A 17,512-nucleotide genomic window follows, 5' to 3' on the forward strand; every position below is an offset into this window, starting at 1 on the left:
TTTTTTTTTTTTTTTTTTTTTTTTTGCTTCCAGGGGATATTTCTCCCCCTCGAGGGGTAAGGGCAGCTATGGAGATGCAAGCTGAAGCAGAACGCAAAAAGAGAGCTCAAGTTCTCGAGTCTGAAGGTAAGCAAACAATTAAAATCATCTCGATTTGAGTTCGATAAAATAACCTAATTTTCCAGAGGTCAAATAGATTCAGTTGATTAAAATCTCATCAATAGGTTCAGTTGTTCAACTGAGCATGTTGAATGTTTTTGAGGCCATAGTTTTAAATTATGATGGCTACCGACCTAAGGTGTCAAATATCCATGAGTTTCTGTGGAATGGATGGACGGTTACAGAGAGAAGTAAAATGATTTAGCTATTTCATATGCTGGGGTTATTTGGGTGTGTATGGAGGGGGTGAAAACCTAAATTCTCGAGGAACTGAATTAGTCTCTTTCTTTTGGTACTCTCTTAATTTCTGATATTCATTCATGAAGATTGATGCCCTTCAATTTTTAACAGGAGAAAGGCAAGCCAATATCAATATTGCTGATGGTAAGAAGAATGCAGTTATATTAGAATCTGAAGCTGCAAAAATAGATCAAGTTAACAGGGCGCAAGGTCAGTCTGCACTACTATTTCAATTACTGATATGAAAATGCAGATCTGCTTCTTGAGTGATTTAGTGTGATGGAACTAATTGCTCAGGCTCATACTCGATTAAGTATATATCATTTCACAGGATTCTAACAAAAGTGGGTTTAAAGAAGGGGTAGATGGTTTTGGCCCACCCCTCACTACCCGAGAATATCAAGCTTTTTTCCTGTGAAATTACATAGATACTTCTATACTTTCCTCTTCTTCACCTTTCTTTGCCTATCTCATCTAAGTATGTTTGAAAGCTTTCTTGGTGTAAAGATGATCATAGCCATTTTTTTTTTTTTGTGGTTCATCCAAAACGTTGAAGTAAATCTCCAACTCCGTGTCCATTCTTGAATATGCTTTTCTCACTTATTAATGGAATGTTGTAGTGGGAGTTGAAAATTTTCTTTAATGGAAGATTGAATTTTGTTGACTACAATGAAAGGACGAAGATGAGATCTGAGAAGGCGTGGACTCGAGAAAGGAAGAAATATAACATACAGGGGTTGTGGGGTTAGGAGGATTTGATGAACGAGAAACAAGAGCTACTACAATGTTTGATTTGTAGAACTGAGATGCGGTCTGTTTTGTTGGATTGGGGGTTGTGAGTGATACGACCACAAATAAAAGGGGGCTTATGAAATCCCAATCAATCTATTGAAAAGAAATCTCAGAGGCTTTTCAAGGCTTGAGATGATCACATTATGAGGATAGCAACTGTTCTCTTTCATCTCAATACTGAAATGAATTTTCCCCCTTTTTTCATTTGTTTATTTTGTTACCTCAATACCAAGTTGAAACATTCTTTATCTTGTTCTAAAATTTCTATTTTGGTTCTTGCTTGGTGGTTTTAATCTAGTTTAAAATGCTGATATCTCCAAAGCTTCTTGCTATAGGATCCCATTTTCTTCTCAGTTGCATGAGAATCTTTCACGATTATCTCGACCTTCTTGGTTGAAATCCATGATGATGCTTTAAGTTTCTATCAGGATGCAGTTTCATCCCCATCTCACCTCAGTCGCCAAAATATTAACTTTTGCAAAAAAATGTTAGAGAAAGATAACTAGCAAACTTGAAAAGCATATTATTTTTTAACAATTTTTTTTTCTCCTTTCTTTCTTCATGGTGGGAATGGGGGTCGGGGTGTGGGAAAACTTCCTACTTTACTTGAAATTTTAAGCCTTTTCTTTGTCAAGTTCCATTTTTACCATTTATATCACATGCTTTTTTCCAATCTCTTGTTCCATTTGATTAAAATGGCATCTGAATACATGGGAGGACGAATATTACTTCTTGTGTCATTTTTCTTTTTTCATCCTCAAATACTACCCCACTACTTCACCAGGTGAAGCGGAGGCCATCCTTGTAAAATCCCAAGCTACAGCCAAAGGACTCGCTCTTGTGTCACAGGCTCTCAAAGACAGTGGGGGTGTTGAGGTGAGGTTCTTATCCTCATGTTTTAGCTTTTAATACGTTGATGCGTTGGATTCAGTTTGTGCCAAAAAAGAACCAACATGATCAAATGAGATCATCTTTTGAACTCCAATGGACAATCACAATTAATTTGAATATTGAAACTTTAGGAGGCGATGATGCATTTTGGCTTCCTGGTAGTAAGATCTTATATATATTTTTTCTATTACCATGGCGTTGGGTTGAACCCCACTAAACCATGGGAAAATTAGCCAGAACTTGGAACACTTGAGTTTTCTTTTATTAAGATTTCCATCTTGAAGATTGAACTTAGGGCTAGGACCTAGATATAAACCTAACCAACCCTCAAAAACCAATAAGGCCACCCCTTGGGGGCTAGTGAAAAGTGAAAGCTACATTTATTTTTCCCCCCAATATCAATTCTTATTAAAATCAAACCTTTGAGCTCCGATTTTAAAATTATCGTCCTTATTTTTGTTAATTTAAATCACTGAACTTATTATTTACATATATATTAAGAATAGACATGTGTCAGACTCTAATTCTCCCCTTTCTGATTAGCATGTAATTAGTGTAGGAGACAGCCCTGTTTCTCTGGTATTGTTGAACTATCGAAATCTGTAACGATACCCTCCAGTATTATACTGTTAAACCATCTTAATTTTTGTAGAGTAATACACCACAAACACGGGGTGGGGTTTAAGCCCATGACCTCTAAAGAGAGGTAGAAATGAAAAAATTGTGGGAAAGACTATTTAAAGTTCACAGAGGTAAATTTTCATATTTGGAACATCAAGTACAATGGTGCTCTAATTATTTATAGTAGTTCCTTCCCCATTCCTTCAGTTTTCTGCAACTTAGTTTGGTTATTTGCTAAGATTATTAGCAATATTAAATTTTAATGTCTTATTGTGATATATCGTGGTTAAATATTTATTCCCTTTCGAATATTTAACTTTTCCAATTCTTTTCATGTTATGCAAACATTCAGTTGATAACCGAGTTTTTTTTTTTTTTTTTTTTTTTTTTTTTTTTTTTTTTTTTTTTTTTTTTTTTTTTTTTTTTTTTTNNGGATTTTTTTTTTTTTTTTTTTTTTTTTTTTTTCTTCTGGTTGTCTTCCTTCTTTTCATTGTGTAATTCTCATAACTTTTTTTTACCTTAAATAAACAAGGGGGAGGGAATTGAACCTCGACCTTTAAGAGGAAGTAAATAATGTATTATTCAAGACGTTTTTTTTTTGTTTGTTTGTAATGTCTATATCGCATGCAGTGGCTGTTCATTGTGAAGATCAGATTGTTAAGTGATTGCTTATAGCATGCATAACTGAAGTATCTCTGGGTTATTGACAGGCTGCTAGTTTGAGAATCGCTGAGCAATATATACAAGCCTTCAGTAATATTGCCAAAGAGGTGAAGTCGTCTGAGCTTGTTATGATTATTTGACTATCAGCATTCATAATAGGGTCTTGATCCTTATCTTGAATTTCCACTTCAGGGTACCACAATGTTGCTTCCTAGTTCAGCTGCCAATCCAGGTAACATGATGGCTCAAGCCCTTACTATTTACAAGAACCTGGTTGGCAATGTTTCTGGCAATGAAGGCAGAACAAGTGGATTAAATGAAGGCATAAAGGAGAGCAATCCGGCAGCGGAAATCGGCGGAGAGGGCAATCAAACTGTTAGAGTTGCTGAGGAAGTTCAAAATGGCAGCCCAGGATTTTCTGTACAGAGCCCCAAGATTGCGGAGTAGTAGATGGATTTAACATAGTGTGGAGGGTTTCCCTTTTTCTGGGTGTGGGATTCTTTTTGGGTGAGAGGAAACTCTATCTATACCAGAAGCTACTCCAAATTCATTCTCAATACGAGAATTTTTCTTATTCAGCCTTTTTCTGCCGCTGGCCCCTTTGCGTCCATTGCTGCTGCCCTTCTTGTCTTTGTGAACAAGTTGTTAACAATCAATTCCTTTAACTCGTACTATTTTATTCAGAGATATTTCTAAACAAAACTATAGGCCTTAAATATAACATCTTGACACATACAAAACAAAAATCCAAAATTGGTTATTGAAAGCACATGCTGGAAAATAACTTAGTTATGACAAAAAAAAAAAAANAAAAAAAAAAAAAAAAAAAAAAAAAAAAAAAAAAAAAAAAAAAAAAGAAGAAAAAAAGAAAAAGAAAAACAATAGGTTTCCAAAGTTTTTTTGTCGGACATCTTTTCAGTTGTTTTCAAGGAGCATTATTAGTCATTTTTTAAAGGATATTATTGTCTATTTCTAAAGCGTGAAACAATTCGATCTAATACCTCTATTTCTTACAACCCTAGTTTCCCAAATATACCTTTTATTTTCCACCTGTGAGAAGTGGAATTTCATTTGTTTGGGACTACATACAAGTCATATTATGGATAATGTTGATTTTTTGTTTTTTGTTTTTTTTTTTATAAAAATTGAGTAAATCCCTTCCCACTCCAACTACTAATAACATCGACCCCATCATCACGGACTGCGAACTCTCCTCTCTCTATAAAAAACCTTGCCCCGTCCCTCCTTTCCCTCGTTCTATTCCATTTTCTGTCTTTTTCATTTTTCTGCTTCCTTAAAACAGGAGGGAGTGCGGGAGTTGATTGAGAGGGAGACAGCGCGCCTTCGTTTGTTTTTATTTTCCATTACTCTGGTGTTGTCGTGTGGCCTCTCAGATCAAGTGAGTTATTTTCTGTTCCTTTTCTGGCTTTTTTTAGCACCTCATGTTCTATTTCCCTTTTAAGATCTGCATCGAAACATTCATATGTCTTTTGTATTAGTCTTCCTACACTATTCCAAAAAGAAAAAAAAAAGCGTTTCTCCAGTACTAAATATTTGTTTTTTTTCCCTAATCTGCACATGGGTTTCATAGATCTGGTCTGAAATCACCACGCTCTTCGTAATATGTTTAATTAAGGACTTGTGGTGGTCTCCGGAGTTAGGATAATGTCAATCTGGCACTCTGTAAGGTCCTTCCAGCTGCACGCACCTTTTACTTTTCTCATTATATTTCGTGGTATATAGCATTCTACTATTTTAAGATCTGGAGAGCTGATTTTCTAGGGCTTCCTTTAGAGTTTCTTGGATGATTAATCAATTTGTTGATATATCTTTATTTTGCAGTTTCTTTTTCTCTTATTCTATTTTGTTTGCTTCAAATTTCAGTCAAATTTAGAATTTAAACCCACCATAATGATTAGGGACGTGCGGCGGAAGACTATAGTTAGTTTGAGAAAAAAAAAAAAAAAACGAAAAATTTATGATCAGAGAAGTAGGTACCTCGTACCTGGGGGTTCCCTGCTTTCATAGTCCAATATTTGACAGTTGTGTATTTTGTGTTGGGCTGTGCAGAAATTTTGAGGCAAGACTTTCCTTTTGATCGCATCATCAAAATGGAGTTGAACGGCAAATCCATGGTCTCTGCAAACGTTATTTATCTTTCAACTATTCTGGGTAGAGATGAGCAAGTTGTTGCCCACAAATGTGATTGGAAATGTGAGAATGAACATGTGTGTGGTAATATGTACCGCTGCAAACTTACAGGAATGACTCACATTTGTGACAAAAACTGTGACCAAAGAATTGTGTATGATAACCATAGCTCACTTTGTCGTGCAAGTGGGCAAATTTTCCCGCTTACACTGACAGAGGAACAAGCAATCAGAGGCATTCGCAGGAAACTTGATGCTGACAATTCCTCCGTTGATGATTTTGGTTTTAAGCGTAGGCGGGATGCCCAGTTTCATCCTTCACCTTTTGAGAGATCTTTCTCTGCTGCCGTCCCAATTTGTAGTCAAGTTGGAGATGGCATGGATATGATGAGCTAGATTTGTTTATGAAAAGGAAGCAAAACTGGGGCTTGTCTCTGTGCTCTGTTCTTTTGAATAATTTTCCTTTTGTTTTGCGTATGGACTGATAATCATATAATGGACTTGACCTGCGGGTGCTTGAAGTGGTGGACCTTGTTTGCCCCACCTGTTTGTAGGAACGCTTATATTTCTAATCTTGTCTTATGCAATATGTAGCTGACACTAGATTGACTATACTATAACAGATAAGATGGATCCGGATCATCATCAAACTTACATTTCTATTTTGTATTTCCTTCACCACCTTCTAACATAGACAGACTATTGAAGCCTCCGATTTGTATTCATATTGTTTTGAAATCTGTGTTGCTAGACCTGCTTTTGGCTGTGTTCAGGTTTCTAATATTTATTATTAGCTTTCTTCTTTTCATATGAGCTTGTCCTTAAGTCATTTTCTTTTTACTATTTTGCAGCAGAGGTGTGGTCATTTTCCTAATTGTGAGAGTTTAGTTATGCTCCTCAGTTAATGTTCCTTGTTCTGCAATTTGTTTGGATGGAATCACTGATGCTTCTCACCTTTCTTGGCAGGTGTATTATGTGTCTTTGTAAATGTGGAGAACAAGTTTAGTGAACTAAATGAGGTCATCCTTAGAAGGTGCGGAAAGGATTTTTGAGGTACTCTCACAAGACATTTCCAGCCTCCCTTACTCAACTTTATTTCTTGATTTTTCTCCTGCATTTGATTTGCAGGGGCAATGCTTGACAAAATAATGGAGCTACCGTAGGCGGTTTGGTTATTGTGCTTGTCATTTGTAATTTTTTTGCTAATATTGGAGATGTTTGGAACAAGTTCATCTCCGCTGCTCAATTCCTGCCCTGTATTATGTAAAGTTATGATACGGTCCAACACTTGTTTGCTTTGACTATTATGAATTTTGTATCACATTGCATTCTGTGAAGTGCACTCCAAATGAAGTTTTTGCATGCAGTTATAGCAGTTATTACATGTTGATGTCAAAGTGCAGAATTGATAATGCAGATGAAGGCATGCACACTAGTAAATGTAAATAACTCCTCTTCACCATTTCAAACCTGTAAAGATGACTGAAAAATCAGCCCTTTTAAAAGCAAGAACCTGGAGGTGGAACCTCTGCTATGATTGTTCCACAAGGTTTCTTGAAGTTCATATATGGGTACAAAACTTGAAAAGCTCAAATCGTAGTGAAACAAAACCATGAATAATGTTCTTCTATTGGAGATCTAATTATGTTTATAGAACACTTCTCTAACTTCGTAAATGAAGTTTGGACCCACCCTCCTCAACTATGGATAATAAAGGGTAAAATTGTAATTTACTGTTCGAAGTCTTCGGAAGTGAAAGGGTCCAAAAAATACTTTACTTTTATATTTTTAATAAACCATAAAACTTCTGGAGTGCAGAAGGGCAACGCCGGCCAGCTCACCGACGCCGAGGGTTGATAGTGGTGAAAGGAGATTTTGATTATTCCACCGATTCTTCCAAATGTTGAGAATTATCTCTGTATCGCAACCTCGCATCAAGTTTCTCGCCCGTTACATAACCTCTCTATCTTCCGCCCCAACAATCTACCTATTACCATCTAATTCTCCTTCCAAGCTGTTGCCACCTTCGGTTCGGATACTCTTTTCGCCATTCTCGCACTCATCCAAGCACAGGAAGGAAAATAGCAACGACGTTGTTTCCGTTTGCAACAGAGACCCAATAGCTCCACCCAAACTCTTCGTGGTTCAACCTCGTCTTCGTCCCGATACTATTCTGCAAGCAAAGCTAAACGAGGCTTTGTGTCTTGCAAATTCTCTAGAACAACAACGGGATGGGTATTTCGATATTGATTTCTTTGACAAGGAAATACCCCCTCACGTTGTAGTTCAAAATCCTTCTGCCAGAGGAGCTCGCGCTGGTAAGTCCAAGAAATGTGAATTCTATAGCCCCTTTTTTTTTATTTTGTGCTTAGACATTTTTCAGTTGGGGACACTTGAGAGCTCTCTCACTCACCTCAAACCGACCGGTGTTTGAGTTAACTGCCTATTGAAATATTTTATAAGTTGAAATTTGGGTCCTTTGGATATGTTTTCTTAGTTATTTTAGTATTCATTGCCTCAATTTGGATTTTTTTTTCCCTTTCTTTGAATTCGGCTTATTAGTGGACGGTTTTTGAGTTATGCCACTTGAACTATGGTCCTGTTAGCGCCTCAATTCTGAATTATTATTTAAAGGATTCATCCTGGCTATAGTAAATTGATTTAAAAAGACACGGTGACTGAATGCATGACTCATAAAAAGATCATAAAGTCTTACCATATCTTCGATTCCAAAGATTTATGTTATGCTGGGAAGCATGCGAAGACGTTAATTTTATTTTTCTGAACTGCTACTTTTCGTAGTTATTGTTGCTGACTGCCTAAGTTGTCTTCTTTCTCATGGTTCCTGTCAAGGCACAATTAGAGGCTTCTTTAACAGGTCTCCTATTTGCATAAGGCACATTCTATTTGCGGACGACATCTTGCTTCTTATCAATATTTTCGGGAAGGAAACCATAATTCTTGCCTTGATCTGTTGCTTGTCGGTAAACTGAAATCTCTTTCTTTCTGCAGTCCCTTGATTTAACAAGGGGTGTATATATTGAAGGGTTGAAAAATGTGCTTACGTCTCCCATGGGGGCCTCTTACACGCATCCTCTCATCTGTTGTCCTTGGTAGCTGTGTTGACAAATGAGAATGGACGATAGGACATCCAACTCTTTCACTAATGTGCTCTTCCTTCAATCCCCTTTCCAAGTCTGCCCTTTCTTTTCATATGGGAAGCATGGGCTTGAAGACAATGGAAGGGACTTTAGGGTAGTGGTGAGAGACAACAATCAATTGGAGGCTTTTTCTTTAATAGGTCTCCTATTTGCATAAGGTTAGATTCTATTTGCGGATGACATCTTGCTTCCTATCAATATTTTCGGGAAGGAAACCATAATTCTTGCCTGATCTGTTGCTTGTCGGTAAACTGAAATCTCTTTCTTTCTGCAGTCCCTTGATTTAACAAGGGGTGTATAGATTGAAGGGTTGAAAATATGCTTACGTCTCCAATGGGGGCCCCTTACACGCATCCTCTCATCTGTTGTCCTTAGTAGCTGTGCTGTTTCTTTTTCTCTTTTGTTGAACAGATGCTACTGCCATGGCAACTTTTGTAAGAACCTTGTGCCAAAAATCTAGTCTTTAGTCGCACAGTCTGAATTCCGGGAAAATTAATCTCCTTTCAATGGCCACCAATTCTTCTGTGCTAGTATTTTTTTGTCGGCCTTCCCATTTTTCTGTTTCTTTTCTACACTTTTTGTGAACAAACTCAACCTAGGACGACTCTTCACGCTTTCTGCCTTTGTCTCTGATATGACGATTCTTCTTTCTTTGTGGCCATTCTCACTCTACTGATCAACGACCTTCCTAGTATCCTCTATTTCTTTTCATATAAGACTACCTTATTCTACTGACTATTTGTTTTTGCCAGTCTAATGTCCTATTTTTTTTGTTGCTGCAATCTCCCCTTTTATTTATCTGAAATTACACAGTAGCCATATAGATTGAAAGATCAAGTCCGTTTACTTCTTCACTTGATTCTTAAGTCAATCCATTCCTTCGCATAAACACTTCTATACCTCTTTGCATAAATTCACACGAAGCTCCTTGGCCAGAACTGTACAGCTCTGATACCAATCAGAAATATTCCAATGTCTTGAAATACAAACGATAACAAAACTACAATGTAACTTCCCGAGGTTCCAAATAACAAAACTACAATGTAACTTCCCGAGTATTCAAGGTATTTGGAACCTCCCCTCTTGAGATATCACTCAATCCCTTAGCCACTAAAAAATTGTCTAACTTTGTCATTTTCCTCTCCCTCTACTTATAACCAAATACCATGACAACCTCCCTAAAAATGACGAACATACCCTTGATATCCCAATAAACCCTGATAGCGTTCCTATCATTTTCCTGTGAGCAATAATAACCAATCATTTTTGAAGTGATCCTTCATTCTTGAACTCTCTGGTTGGAAGCTTTTGTGTAGTTCCCCACTCTTTTATCCCTCTGGGAGGAGATGTCGGGGAGGTATGACATCTGTTTCTTAGAAAGCAAAATATTGTTTTGAACAAATGTCTGATAATGATTTTTTTTTTTTTTTTTAGTAGTTCTAATTCATCCTTGATATTGAATGTTTGAAGACAAATGGACTTTCTTAATTTTAGATAATGAGTAAATTGACTTGTCTATGATCTAGATGGTTGAGCGTTGCATTATGTCGTTTTTTTCTCATTGTGTTTTATGTTTTTAGATACATATTTTGGACCAGGAACTGTGGATGCCATCAAATGCCATTTGAATGTGGCAGAGTCAAAGGTAGTGGTAATTTGGTTTTGTTTGTACGTTACTAGATGTGTAATATGATCACTAAACTAAACCTTATCAGTTTAAAATTTTGTCAGAGTGAGGTTGATGCTATTTTTGTAAATGCTACTCTCTCTGGCATTCAGCAGAGGAATTTGGAGGTATATCTTGTGTATATTCATTTCTTCCCCTTGTTAGTTCGACCATGAACAAATACACTCATGGTCTTGTGGAAAAAGTGTAGGTTGTGTATATCTTTACATTAATATAAATGTTTTTGCAATATTCTTTGTTCTTGATGACATGCTCCACTATTCTATGTCAGCGAGCATGGGATAAACCTGTACTGGACCGCGTGGGTCTCATAATAGAGATATTCAATGCTCATGCCTACACGAAAGAGGCAAAGTTACAGGTTTTTTTCATGGGCCCAATTAAATGTATCATTGCCTTTTTCTTGCTAACGTGTACTTACAATAAAAGGATAGAGTTCAATTTGTATTTTATCATTGTTTCAACTTGGTCCATTAAGTTTTATTTAGTTGCAACCAATTGTAACTACAAGAAAAATTTACAGTTGGTTCCAATTTGAAGCTGTACCAGAAAAATAAATTATGTGGGGTCATTGGGTTTTGATTTTGTTGATTTGGATTAGACTGTGTTTCTCCATTATTTTTGGAATATAGCCAGACAGAAATCGGTGGTGATATCTGATTTTGTTCAATCGAGGGCTCAGCCCATCAATGATTTATCTAAGAAGTCATTTATGAATTTGGTAGATGACTTAGCTAAATTTAAACAGTACCAGAAATCATTTAGTGCATCTTCATCATCTTCAGTACCTACCCCTGTAACAACCATTGCTGGTTCAGGTAATATGAATTATTGCCTTTTTCTTTCTCTACCAAATGGGTCATAGCCCATCAACCCCATAAAGTCAGTAACACCCACCATTTGTGCTACCTACCTATTTTTGCATGTTAGGCATGGTTGGTCGGTATTGTTGGTCCTTGTCCATTAATTGGGTCCAAACTTCACCTTCTGTTGAACAGCGTGGGTAAGAAACACCATTCTTTTCCTCGATCATTCCGTCAACCTCCATCAACAACTTCATCCCAGTTGGGTTGAACACATTTACTTTACTTGGATTCTAGTTTCATCCTATTTAAGAAGCAACATTTGTACTATGGTGCTCAAAATTTCAGATTGAATGAAATTTTAATTTGAGTTTTCCAGAGAAGGAAGTTCTGACAATTTATTTCCATGTTCCAGGACAACACTAACAATTAACCTTTTTCTTTTGCTTAACAAGGTAAAAAAGCCCAGTATCTGCGCATCTATAAATCATCTCCCTTATTTAATTTTGTTTGTACCTTTACATTATTTATAGGCTGAACTGGCTGCTTTAATGTATAAAAAGTCGAGACTTGTTCGTGTACGTGGCCTTGATGGACGTCTTACATTTGGTGCCACGGGAGAAGCTGAAGTTGTTAGTGCCAGAGGGTAGAGTATACTGCATTTACAGCTTTGCAATAACAAAAACAGTAACAAGCCAAAGTTTTCATTTCTTTGTGTTTTTTTTTAAGTATTTTACTTATGAAGATACTAATATGCAGGAGAGGGAGTGGGGGACGTGGCTTTATAAGTGGTGCAGGAGAGACTGAACTTCAACTCCAGCGACGAAGGTTGAATCTGTGATGCTAAATACTCAAATTTATTTGGAACTCCTTTCTTACAAACAATATATAAATGATACAATAATTGGAGGATAAGGAGTCCTCAAGTCCAAGAAAGGAAAAACTGTGACAAGGAGGCACTCCAACTTCGTTGCCAAAATAAACATGCAAAATATAAAGACGTAGGGACTTAAGCTTGTTTGGTACTAAACTTTGGGAGCTTAGTCACGAAAGAATACATACCCATGGAAAGATAGAAAAATAAATTGAATCCGTGCTTTATCCCTCAGGATGGTGTTCTTGTTGCAAGGAAGAGTCTGAGTGGCCAGCTCTTCCTATATTGCTCCTTTAGGAATATTTGGAGTCTCCATTTTCAGTTGGTACGCGTCCCACCACATGGATTTTAACATCCTTATATCATTGATAGTGGTGCGGAACCATTTCAAAAGAGAAAAGGTCTTGTGGTTTCAATGCACTGGGCATTTTTCTTGGATCTTGTGGCCTCGAATTGAACATAACTATAGAATATTCAATGAGGAGAATTCTTTTGATAGTTTCTTAGGCTCTGCTTGATAACCATTTGGTTTTTGGTTTCTGAAAGATAAGGTTTTTTTTTGTTTTGTCATCTACTTTTTACTTGTGGTTAAAGAAACCAAGCTTAGTTTTAAAAAAAAAGTAGTTTTGAAAAACTTGTTTTAGTTTTTAAAATTTGGGTAAGAATTCAAAGATGAAAACTGTTGTAGAGAAACAGTGAGATAATGCAAGGACTCCCTTGACTACATGGTATTTCACAATAACAAAAGTACAGTTACAGCCATCAAGCACCATTCGAGAGGGTGGGACTCTCCTTACCTTCCGAGTATGGTACTGCACAACCAAAAACTTAAGAACATCCAGAACAGCAAACCATAAATATACTAACAACTAAATAAGGGGATGGTGTATTTCCATGTTTGCCGCTCCATACTTAAACATCTACGACTAGTCTCATAGATAACAAACACAATTTTCAAAAACTCAAAATAAAATGGTTATCAAAAGAGGCCTTAGATATTCATTTTTTTTAGCTCTATTTTGCTGTATGCTTATGTCAACCATCAACAATTACAGTTCAAATAAATGCACTTTTGGCTAGTTGGAAGAGATTTTTGTCTTTTTGGTTTGAGGCTTGGCATTCTTCCCGTCTTTTTCAATTTTGCATATCATATACGAAATTGTTTTCAATTCTCAAAATTTCTCAAAAGTTTTGAAAACGGTTAAGTCCTAACCTCCTCCTTGTTTTCTCCTTTTGTGTAAATGGATATTTACTTCTCTGCTGTAGTTTAAGTTCTGTAACTATGCTTCCAGAATTTTGGAACGAAGGAATCATCTATTATCTCAAATTGAAGAGGTTCGTCGTACACGTGCTTTGCAGCGTTCTTCTCGAAAGAGGCATGGAGGCTCAAATGGTGAACAGTTAGCTACTGTTGCTATTGTTGGGTACACTAATGCTGTACGTGCTCAGTTCCAATTAATTATGATTGTTTTATGTGTTTCATGAGAAAGGGGAAAAGAGAAAACTAAACAGCTTTATGCAACCCATTTAACAGGGGAAGTCGACATTAGTCAGTGCACTTTCAAACAATGATCTCTATAGTGATTCTAGGTATCTCAACGTGCTTTTTAATGGTTGGAATACTTTTTTCTCTTTTTGTCAATATTTTGCATCTGATTTGATAATTGGAATCTGAATTTATGCAGATTGTTTGCAACTGTTGACCCCGTATTAAGAAGCGTCTTTCTTCCTTCTGGGTATACAATTTGTAATAAATTGGAAGTCTTACTTTTTGTAGATTTCTATTAATTAAGACCTCGATCTTATCGTCTAATTTTCAGAGATTATTCTATAATCTTTTGTTTTCTAAATAATTTTCAGGAGAAAAGTACTCGTAAGTGATACGGTGGGATTTATTTCAGATTTGCCTGTGCAGGTAATGAAAGCTTGACGTGTCACTTTTTTCTCTTTCACAAGTTATTCTTAAGTATCTCTTTCGCTAAGACAATGCACCTTTTATAGTTGGTTGAAGCATTTCATGCAACTTTAGAGGACGTTGTTGAAGCAGACTTGTTAGTGGTATGATCTGCTTGCTCTAACCCTTCTTTATGCGCAAATATCTTGCATCTTCAGCTCCGTTGAACTATGGTCTCATATGAATGATATACTGGGCCAAATTTAAATTTCACTTGTGGTCTTTGAGGTTTGAAATAGTTCTAAATAAAGTATGACTTAGTCGACCATATGATCAGATAACATGTAAGTTAACTTGGTCATTGGGCTTTGTTGACCTGGCCTTATTGACAATTTTAAATAAGTTCGGCAAAAATATTAATTTTACATTATTACTTTTTCTTATGTGGCCTTCACACCACATTCTTTCTTCATTCTCATCCTCCTCGTCTGATAGACCTTGCCGTCACCACCACCACCACCCCTGTGCCTCCCTCCCTTGCTGCCATCCTTTTTTGCTCACTCGTCCTCCTTCACTTCATTCTAGATTTAATGGAGTTTCTAATCAAATCTAGAACCAAAGCTTCAAATTTTGAATGGGACAGTCTCTTTTCCACTCAATCCCCCCCCCCTCCAAGGTTAACAACAGATGATTATTGGAAATAGAATCTGGTTGATAAAGGAACCTTCACCAAATTTCTCACTTTTAAGATTGGGTCCAGTGGCCAAAATCGTCACAAAGATCTCTATAATAATATATTCAAGGGCCCAATTCCCTAGAAAGTTAGATTTTTCCTTTCAGAATTAATTCGTGAATGAATTAGTACAGCTTATGCGTAGCTAAAAAGGGATCCCCTGTTAGTCTCCTCTCCAAATTGGTGCATACTTTGTTGAGACAGTTGCCATACTATGCTTTACTTATTGACTGCTTGTCATTATGATTGGATTTTTCGAGAGGCTATCAAGATAAATATGGAGGCTATCAGAAATGAATTGATATGGGTTATCTTACCTCTAGAGAGTTTAATGGATGGTGGGGTTACTAATGTTGTACTTAGATGAAAGCATTTGTTCCTAGCAGTTTCCTCGTCTGTTGAGCCATAGTGTCTTAATATGATTCCTGGGAACCATGCTTGCCCTCTTACAATTGAATTATATTTCAAAATTGGTATGATCACACTGTTTGATACTGAATATATAGAAAAATCAATTCTGAAGTAGACTTCCAGGATATTGATGGAGATACTAATATAAGATATCAATGCCGGTATCTTGATTATTGCAGCATGTGGTGGATTGCACCGCCCCCAACCTTGATGAGCACCGGTTGACCGTTTTCCAAGTACTTAAGCAAATAGGAGTTTCTAAAACGAAGCTTGATGATATGATTGAAGTTTGGAACAAGGTAATTCTATTTATTTATTTCTCTTACTTGGGACAAGTTTGCAATTTGATCTGTAATGCATGATGCGTGTAATAATTCGGACAGATTGATTATCGTGAAGAAGATGAGAGCGTAGATGAATATTGTGATGATGATATTGGCGAGGCTGGCAATTCGTCGGTAGGAGATGGTAGAAAGGGAAATGCTGGATGTAACAATTTTATGAAAATGGAAAAGGGTGATATTACGAAAAAGCAAGCAACTAGAGAAGTCGGTGGATTCCCCTCTGGAGATGTCAGCCAGCTTTCCCAAAAAGATCTTGGAAACACAATTGAGGGAGAGGAGAGCGATTGGTGTGAAGACTGGTTGGCAGAGGACGATGATGATCAAAACCCTTGGGTTGATGAAAATTGTTACTCTGAGGCTCAGGAGGCCTCGGAAGACCAGGGGATGAGAAAGGATGTACAGCCTCCAGGTGGTCAATTTGGTCCACATGTCAGAATATCAGCCAAGTTTGGAGTTGGCTTGCGAGAGCTGTTAGAACTCATAGATGACAAACTAAAGGTTGATCAGGATGAGAGGCTAAAAACTCAAAATGTTTTAGAGCGGAGTATTTTTGAACGTAAATGGAGGCCATCGCAGATGGAGGCAAATGGTGCAGCTGAGCAGTAGCTTACTTTTTAGTTTTTAGATCAAGTAGATTATGGTTCCTTGCAACTGCAACGAAGCATGGTTGCAATATAGATTTCTGTTTCGCTAGTTTATGGCGATCACTGAATATTCTACATATTTTAATTATTAGAAACCCCTCGTCATATTTTTAATTTGTTAACAGGCATAATTAATAGTATACTGTTTTTGAATACAATAATATCAATCAATAAAAAAATTTTAGGGAAAAAGTTCAATTTTAGTTTATCTCAATGTTGCAATTTTTACCTTAATAGGTTTTTGTTTGAAGATTTGTTAACAAAGAATTCGTATATGCTTTTATTGACTTACAAAATTAAGATTAGAAAGAAAAATGACATTAAAATCTAAGTTTTTTTTTTCTTAACATTTGTGAGTTTTGAAAAGGTTACTTGAATATAAAATTGAGTAAAACTCAAGAATTCCCTCACCTCGAGAGGACAGTAGCATAGTTATTTTTAGTGCAATAAAATGTGCCGTGTCTATTTTTGGTAGATAAATGGGTATTGAAGCAAGCAGTTAAAGAAGGTGATTGAGCAAAGTTGGCCGAGGTTAAGGAAATGGAATTGCTTTACCGAGTTGTAGAGAGAGGTTCAGGTTTTCGGTTGATTCTTCTCCTCATCCAGCAGCTTACTTATTTCCCTTGTACAAGAATGAAATCAGTCTCTTTCATCATTCATGACGAGTTTATAGTGTTTGAAGGTGAAGGAGAAAGAATATGCTTTACCTGATTCTCATTTACCTTGTTCAAGCGTGAAACCCGAGTTCAGGTTTAGGGTTTAGGGTTTAGGTTTTAGGGTTTGAGGGCTAAGGGTTGAGGGTTTTAGGGTTTTAGGGTTCTAGGGTTCTAGGGTTCTAGGGTTTAGGGTTTAAAGTTTTAGGGTTTTAGGGTTTTAGGGTTTAGGGTTTACAGTTTACGGGTTTACGGTTTACGGGTTTAGGGTTACGGTTTACGACAACTTTTCAGATCGAGTTAACGACCGTGTCTCAAAGGGGAAAAAAGTTCCTATGTTAACACCTAGGGAATTTGACTGCAAAATGGCCCGGAAGCGAAACTGAAAAAAATTCGTATTTTAACCAATTATATGTGTAAGATTCTTAAACTTGAGCGTTCCTTAAAGATTCGTAAAAAAAGATCAAAATAAACAAAAGTTTTTCAAATAGTGATTCGGGTGCCTCCATGAGGGTCTTTTCATAAGGGTTGAGGTTCTGAAGTCTTATCGACATGAGTAAATGTTTTTTTCTTCCATATTTTAAGCATAGGACAATCTTTAGTGGATATGGTATGATACTAAAATGAGAAAACAACTTTTCAGATCGAGTTAACGACCAAGTCTCAAAGGGGAAAAAAGTTCCTATGTTAACACCTATGGGATTTGACTGCAAAATGGCCCGGAAGCGAAAGTCAAAAAAATTCATATTTTAACCAATTATATGTGTAAGATTCTTACACTTGAGCGTTCCT

At 36.7% G+C, this 17,512-nt stretch overlaps 3 protein-coding genes across 12 annotated transcripts in view; all 3 read left to right on the top strand.

Moving 5' to 3' along the window:
* Positions 1–4,049, top strand: part of LOC111449389 (stomatin-like protein 2, mitochondrial) — a 5,774-nt gene extending 1,725 nt beyond the window's left edge. Inside the window, exons 5-9 of the mRNA XM_023089256.1 lie at positions 34–126; positions 511–609; positions 1,976–2,067; positions 3,414–3,473; positions 3,559–4,049. Coding sequence (XP_022945024.1) covers positions 34–126; positions 511–609; positions 1,976–2,067; positions 3,414–3,473; positions 3,559–3,813 — 599 coding nt within the window. The 3' untranslated portion in view covers positions 3,814–4,049. The remainder of the gene's footprint in view (positions 1–33; positions 127–510; positions 610–1,975; positions 2,068–3,413; positions 3,474–3,558) is intronic.
* Positions 4,050–4,552: 503 nt separating this feature from the next.
* On the top strand, positions 4,553–6,853 carry LOC111449390. Of its 10 annotated transcripts, none has more exons than XR_002711604.1 (4): positions 4,553–4,765; positions 5,437–5,580; positions 6,483–6,549; positions 6,645–6,853. XR_002711604.1 is itself a non-coding variant. In XM_023089260.1 (4 exons), exons 1-4 carry the CDS (start codon positions 5,032–5,034, stop codon positions 6,655–6,657), a joined length of 294 nt encoding a protein of 97 aa, XP_022945028.1. In that variant the 5' UTR covers positions 4,791–5,031; the 3' UTR covers positions 6,658–6,853. The 10 variants fall into 10 exon arrangements, 4 of the variants coding, with proteins under 4 accessions (XP_022945026.1, XP_022945028.1, XP_022945025.1 ...); XM_023089260.1 differs by lacking the exon at positions 4,553–4,765 and adding an exon at positions 4,791–5,101; XR_002711602.1 differs by lacking the exon at positions 4,553–4,765 and adding an exon at positions 4,804–5,101 and having other exon boundaries at positions 5,437–6,392; positions 6,645–6,848.
* A 451-nt stretch (positions 6,854–7,304) lies between these two features.
* LOC111449388 (GTP-binding protein At3g49725, chloroplastic) lies at positions 7,305–16,217 on the top strand. Its single transcript, XM_023089255.1, has 13 exons — positions 7,305–7,834; positions 10,258–10,322; positions 10,409–10,471; positions 10,636–10,725; positions 11,701–11,813; positions 11,927–11,995; positions 13,334–13,478; positions 13,576–13,631; positions 13,727–13,777; positions 13,902–13,956; positions 14,043–14,099; positions 15,259–15,378; positions 15,463–16,217. Exons 1-13 carry the CDS (start codon positions 7,417–7,419, stop codon positions 16,027–16,029), a joined length of 1,869 nt encoding a protein of 622 aa, XP_022945023.1. The 5' UTR covers positions 7,305–7,416; the 3' UTR covers positions 16,030–16,217.
* The last annotated feature ends 1,295 nt before the right edge of the window (positions 16,218–17,512 follow it).

Source organism: Cucurbita moschata, unplaced genomic scaffold, assembly GCF_002738365.1.
Source record: "Cucurbita moschata cultivar Rifu unplaced genomic scaffold, Cmos_1.0 Cmo_Scf00011, whole genome shotgun sequence".
Lineage (NCBI taxonomy): Eukaryota > Viridiplantae > Streptophyta > Magnoliopsida > Cucurbitales > Cucurbitaceae > Cucurbita > Cucurbita moschata.

Excerpts from the sequence above, each read along its gene's own strand:
- LOC111449390 (XM_023089257.1), top strand. The coding sequence starts at position 5,032 with ATGTCAATCTGGCACTCTGTAAGGTCCTTCCAGCTGCACGCACCTTTT. Across the intron at positions 5,102-5,436 it reads TTTTCTCATTATATTTCGTG|AAATTTTGAGGCAAGACTTT; the intron begins GTATATAGCATT and ends TGGGCTGTGCAG.
- LOC111449388 (XM_023089255.1), top strand. The coding sequence starts at position 7,417 with ATGTTGAGAATTATCTCTGTATCGCAACCTCGCATCAAGTTTCTCGCC. Across the intron at positions 10,726-11,700 it reads CGAAAGAGGCAAAGTTACAG|GCTGAACTGGCTGCTTTAAT; the intron begins GTTTTTTTCATG and ends CATTATTTATAG. Across the intron at positions 13,479-13,575 it reads TTGTTGGGTACACTAATGCT|GGGAAGTCGACATTAGTCAG; the intron begins GTACGTGCTCAG and ends CCCATTTAACAG.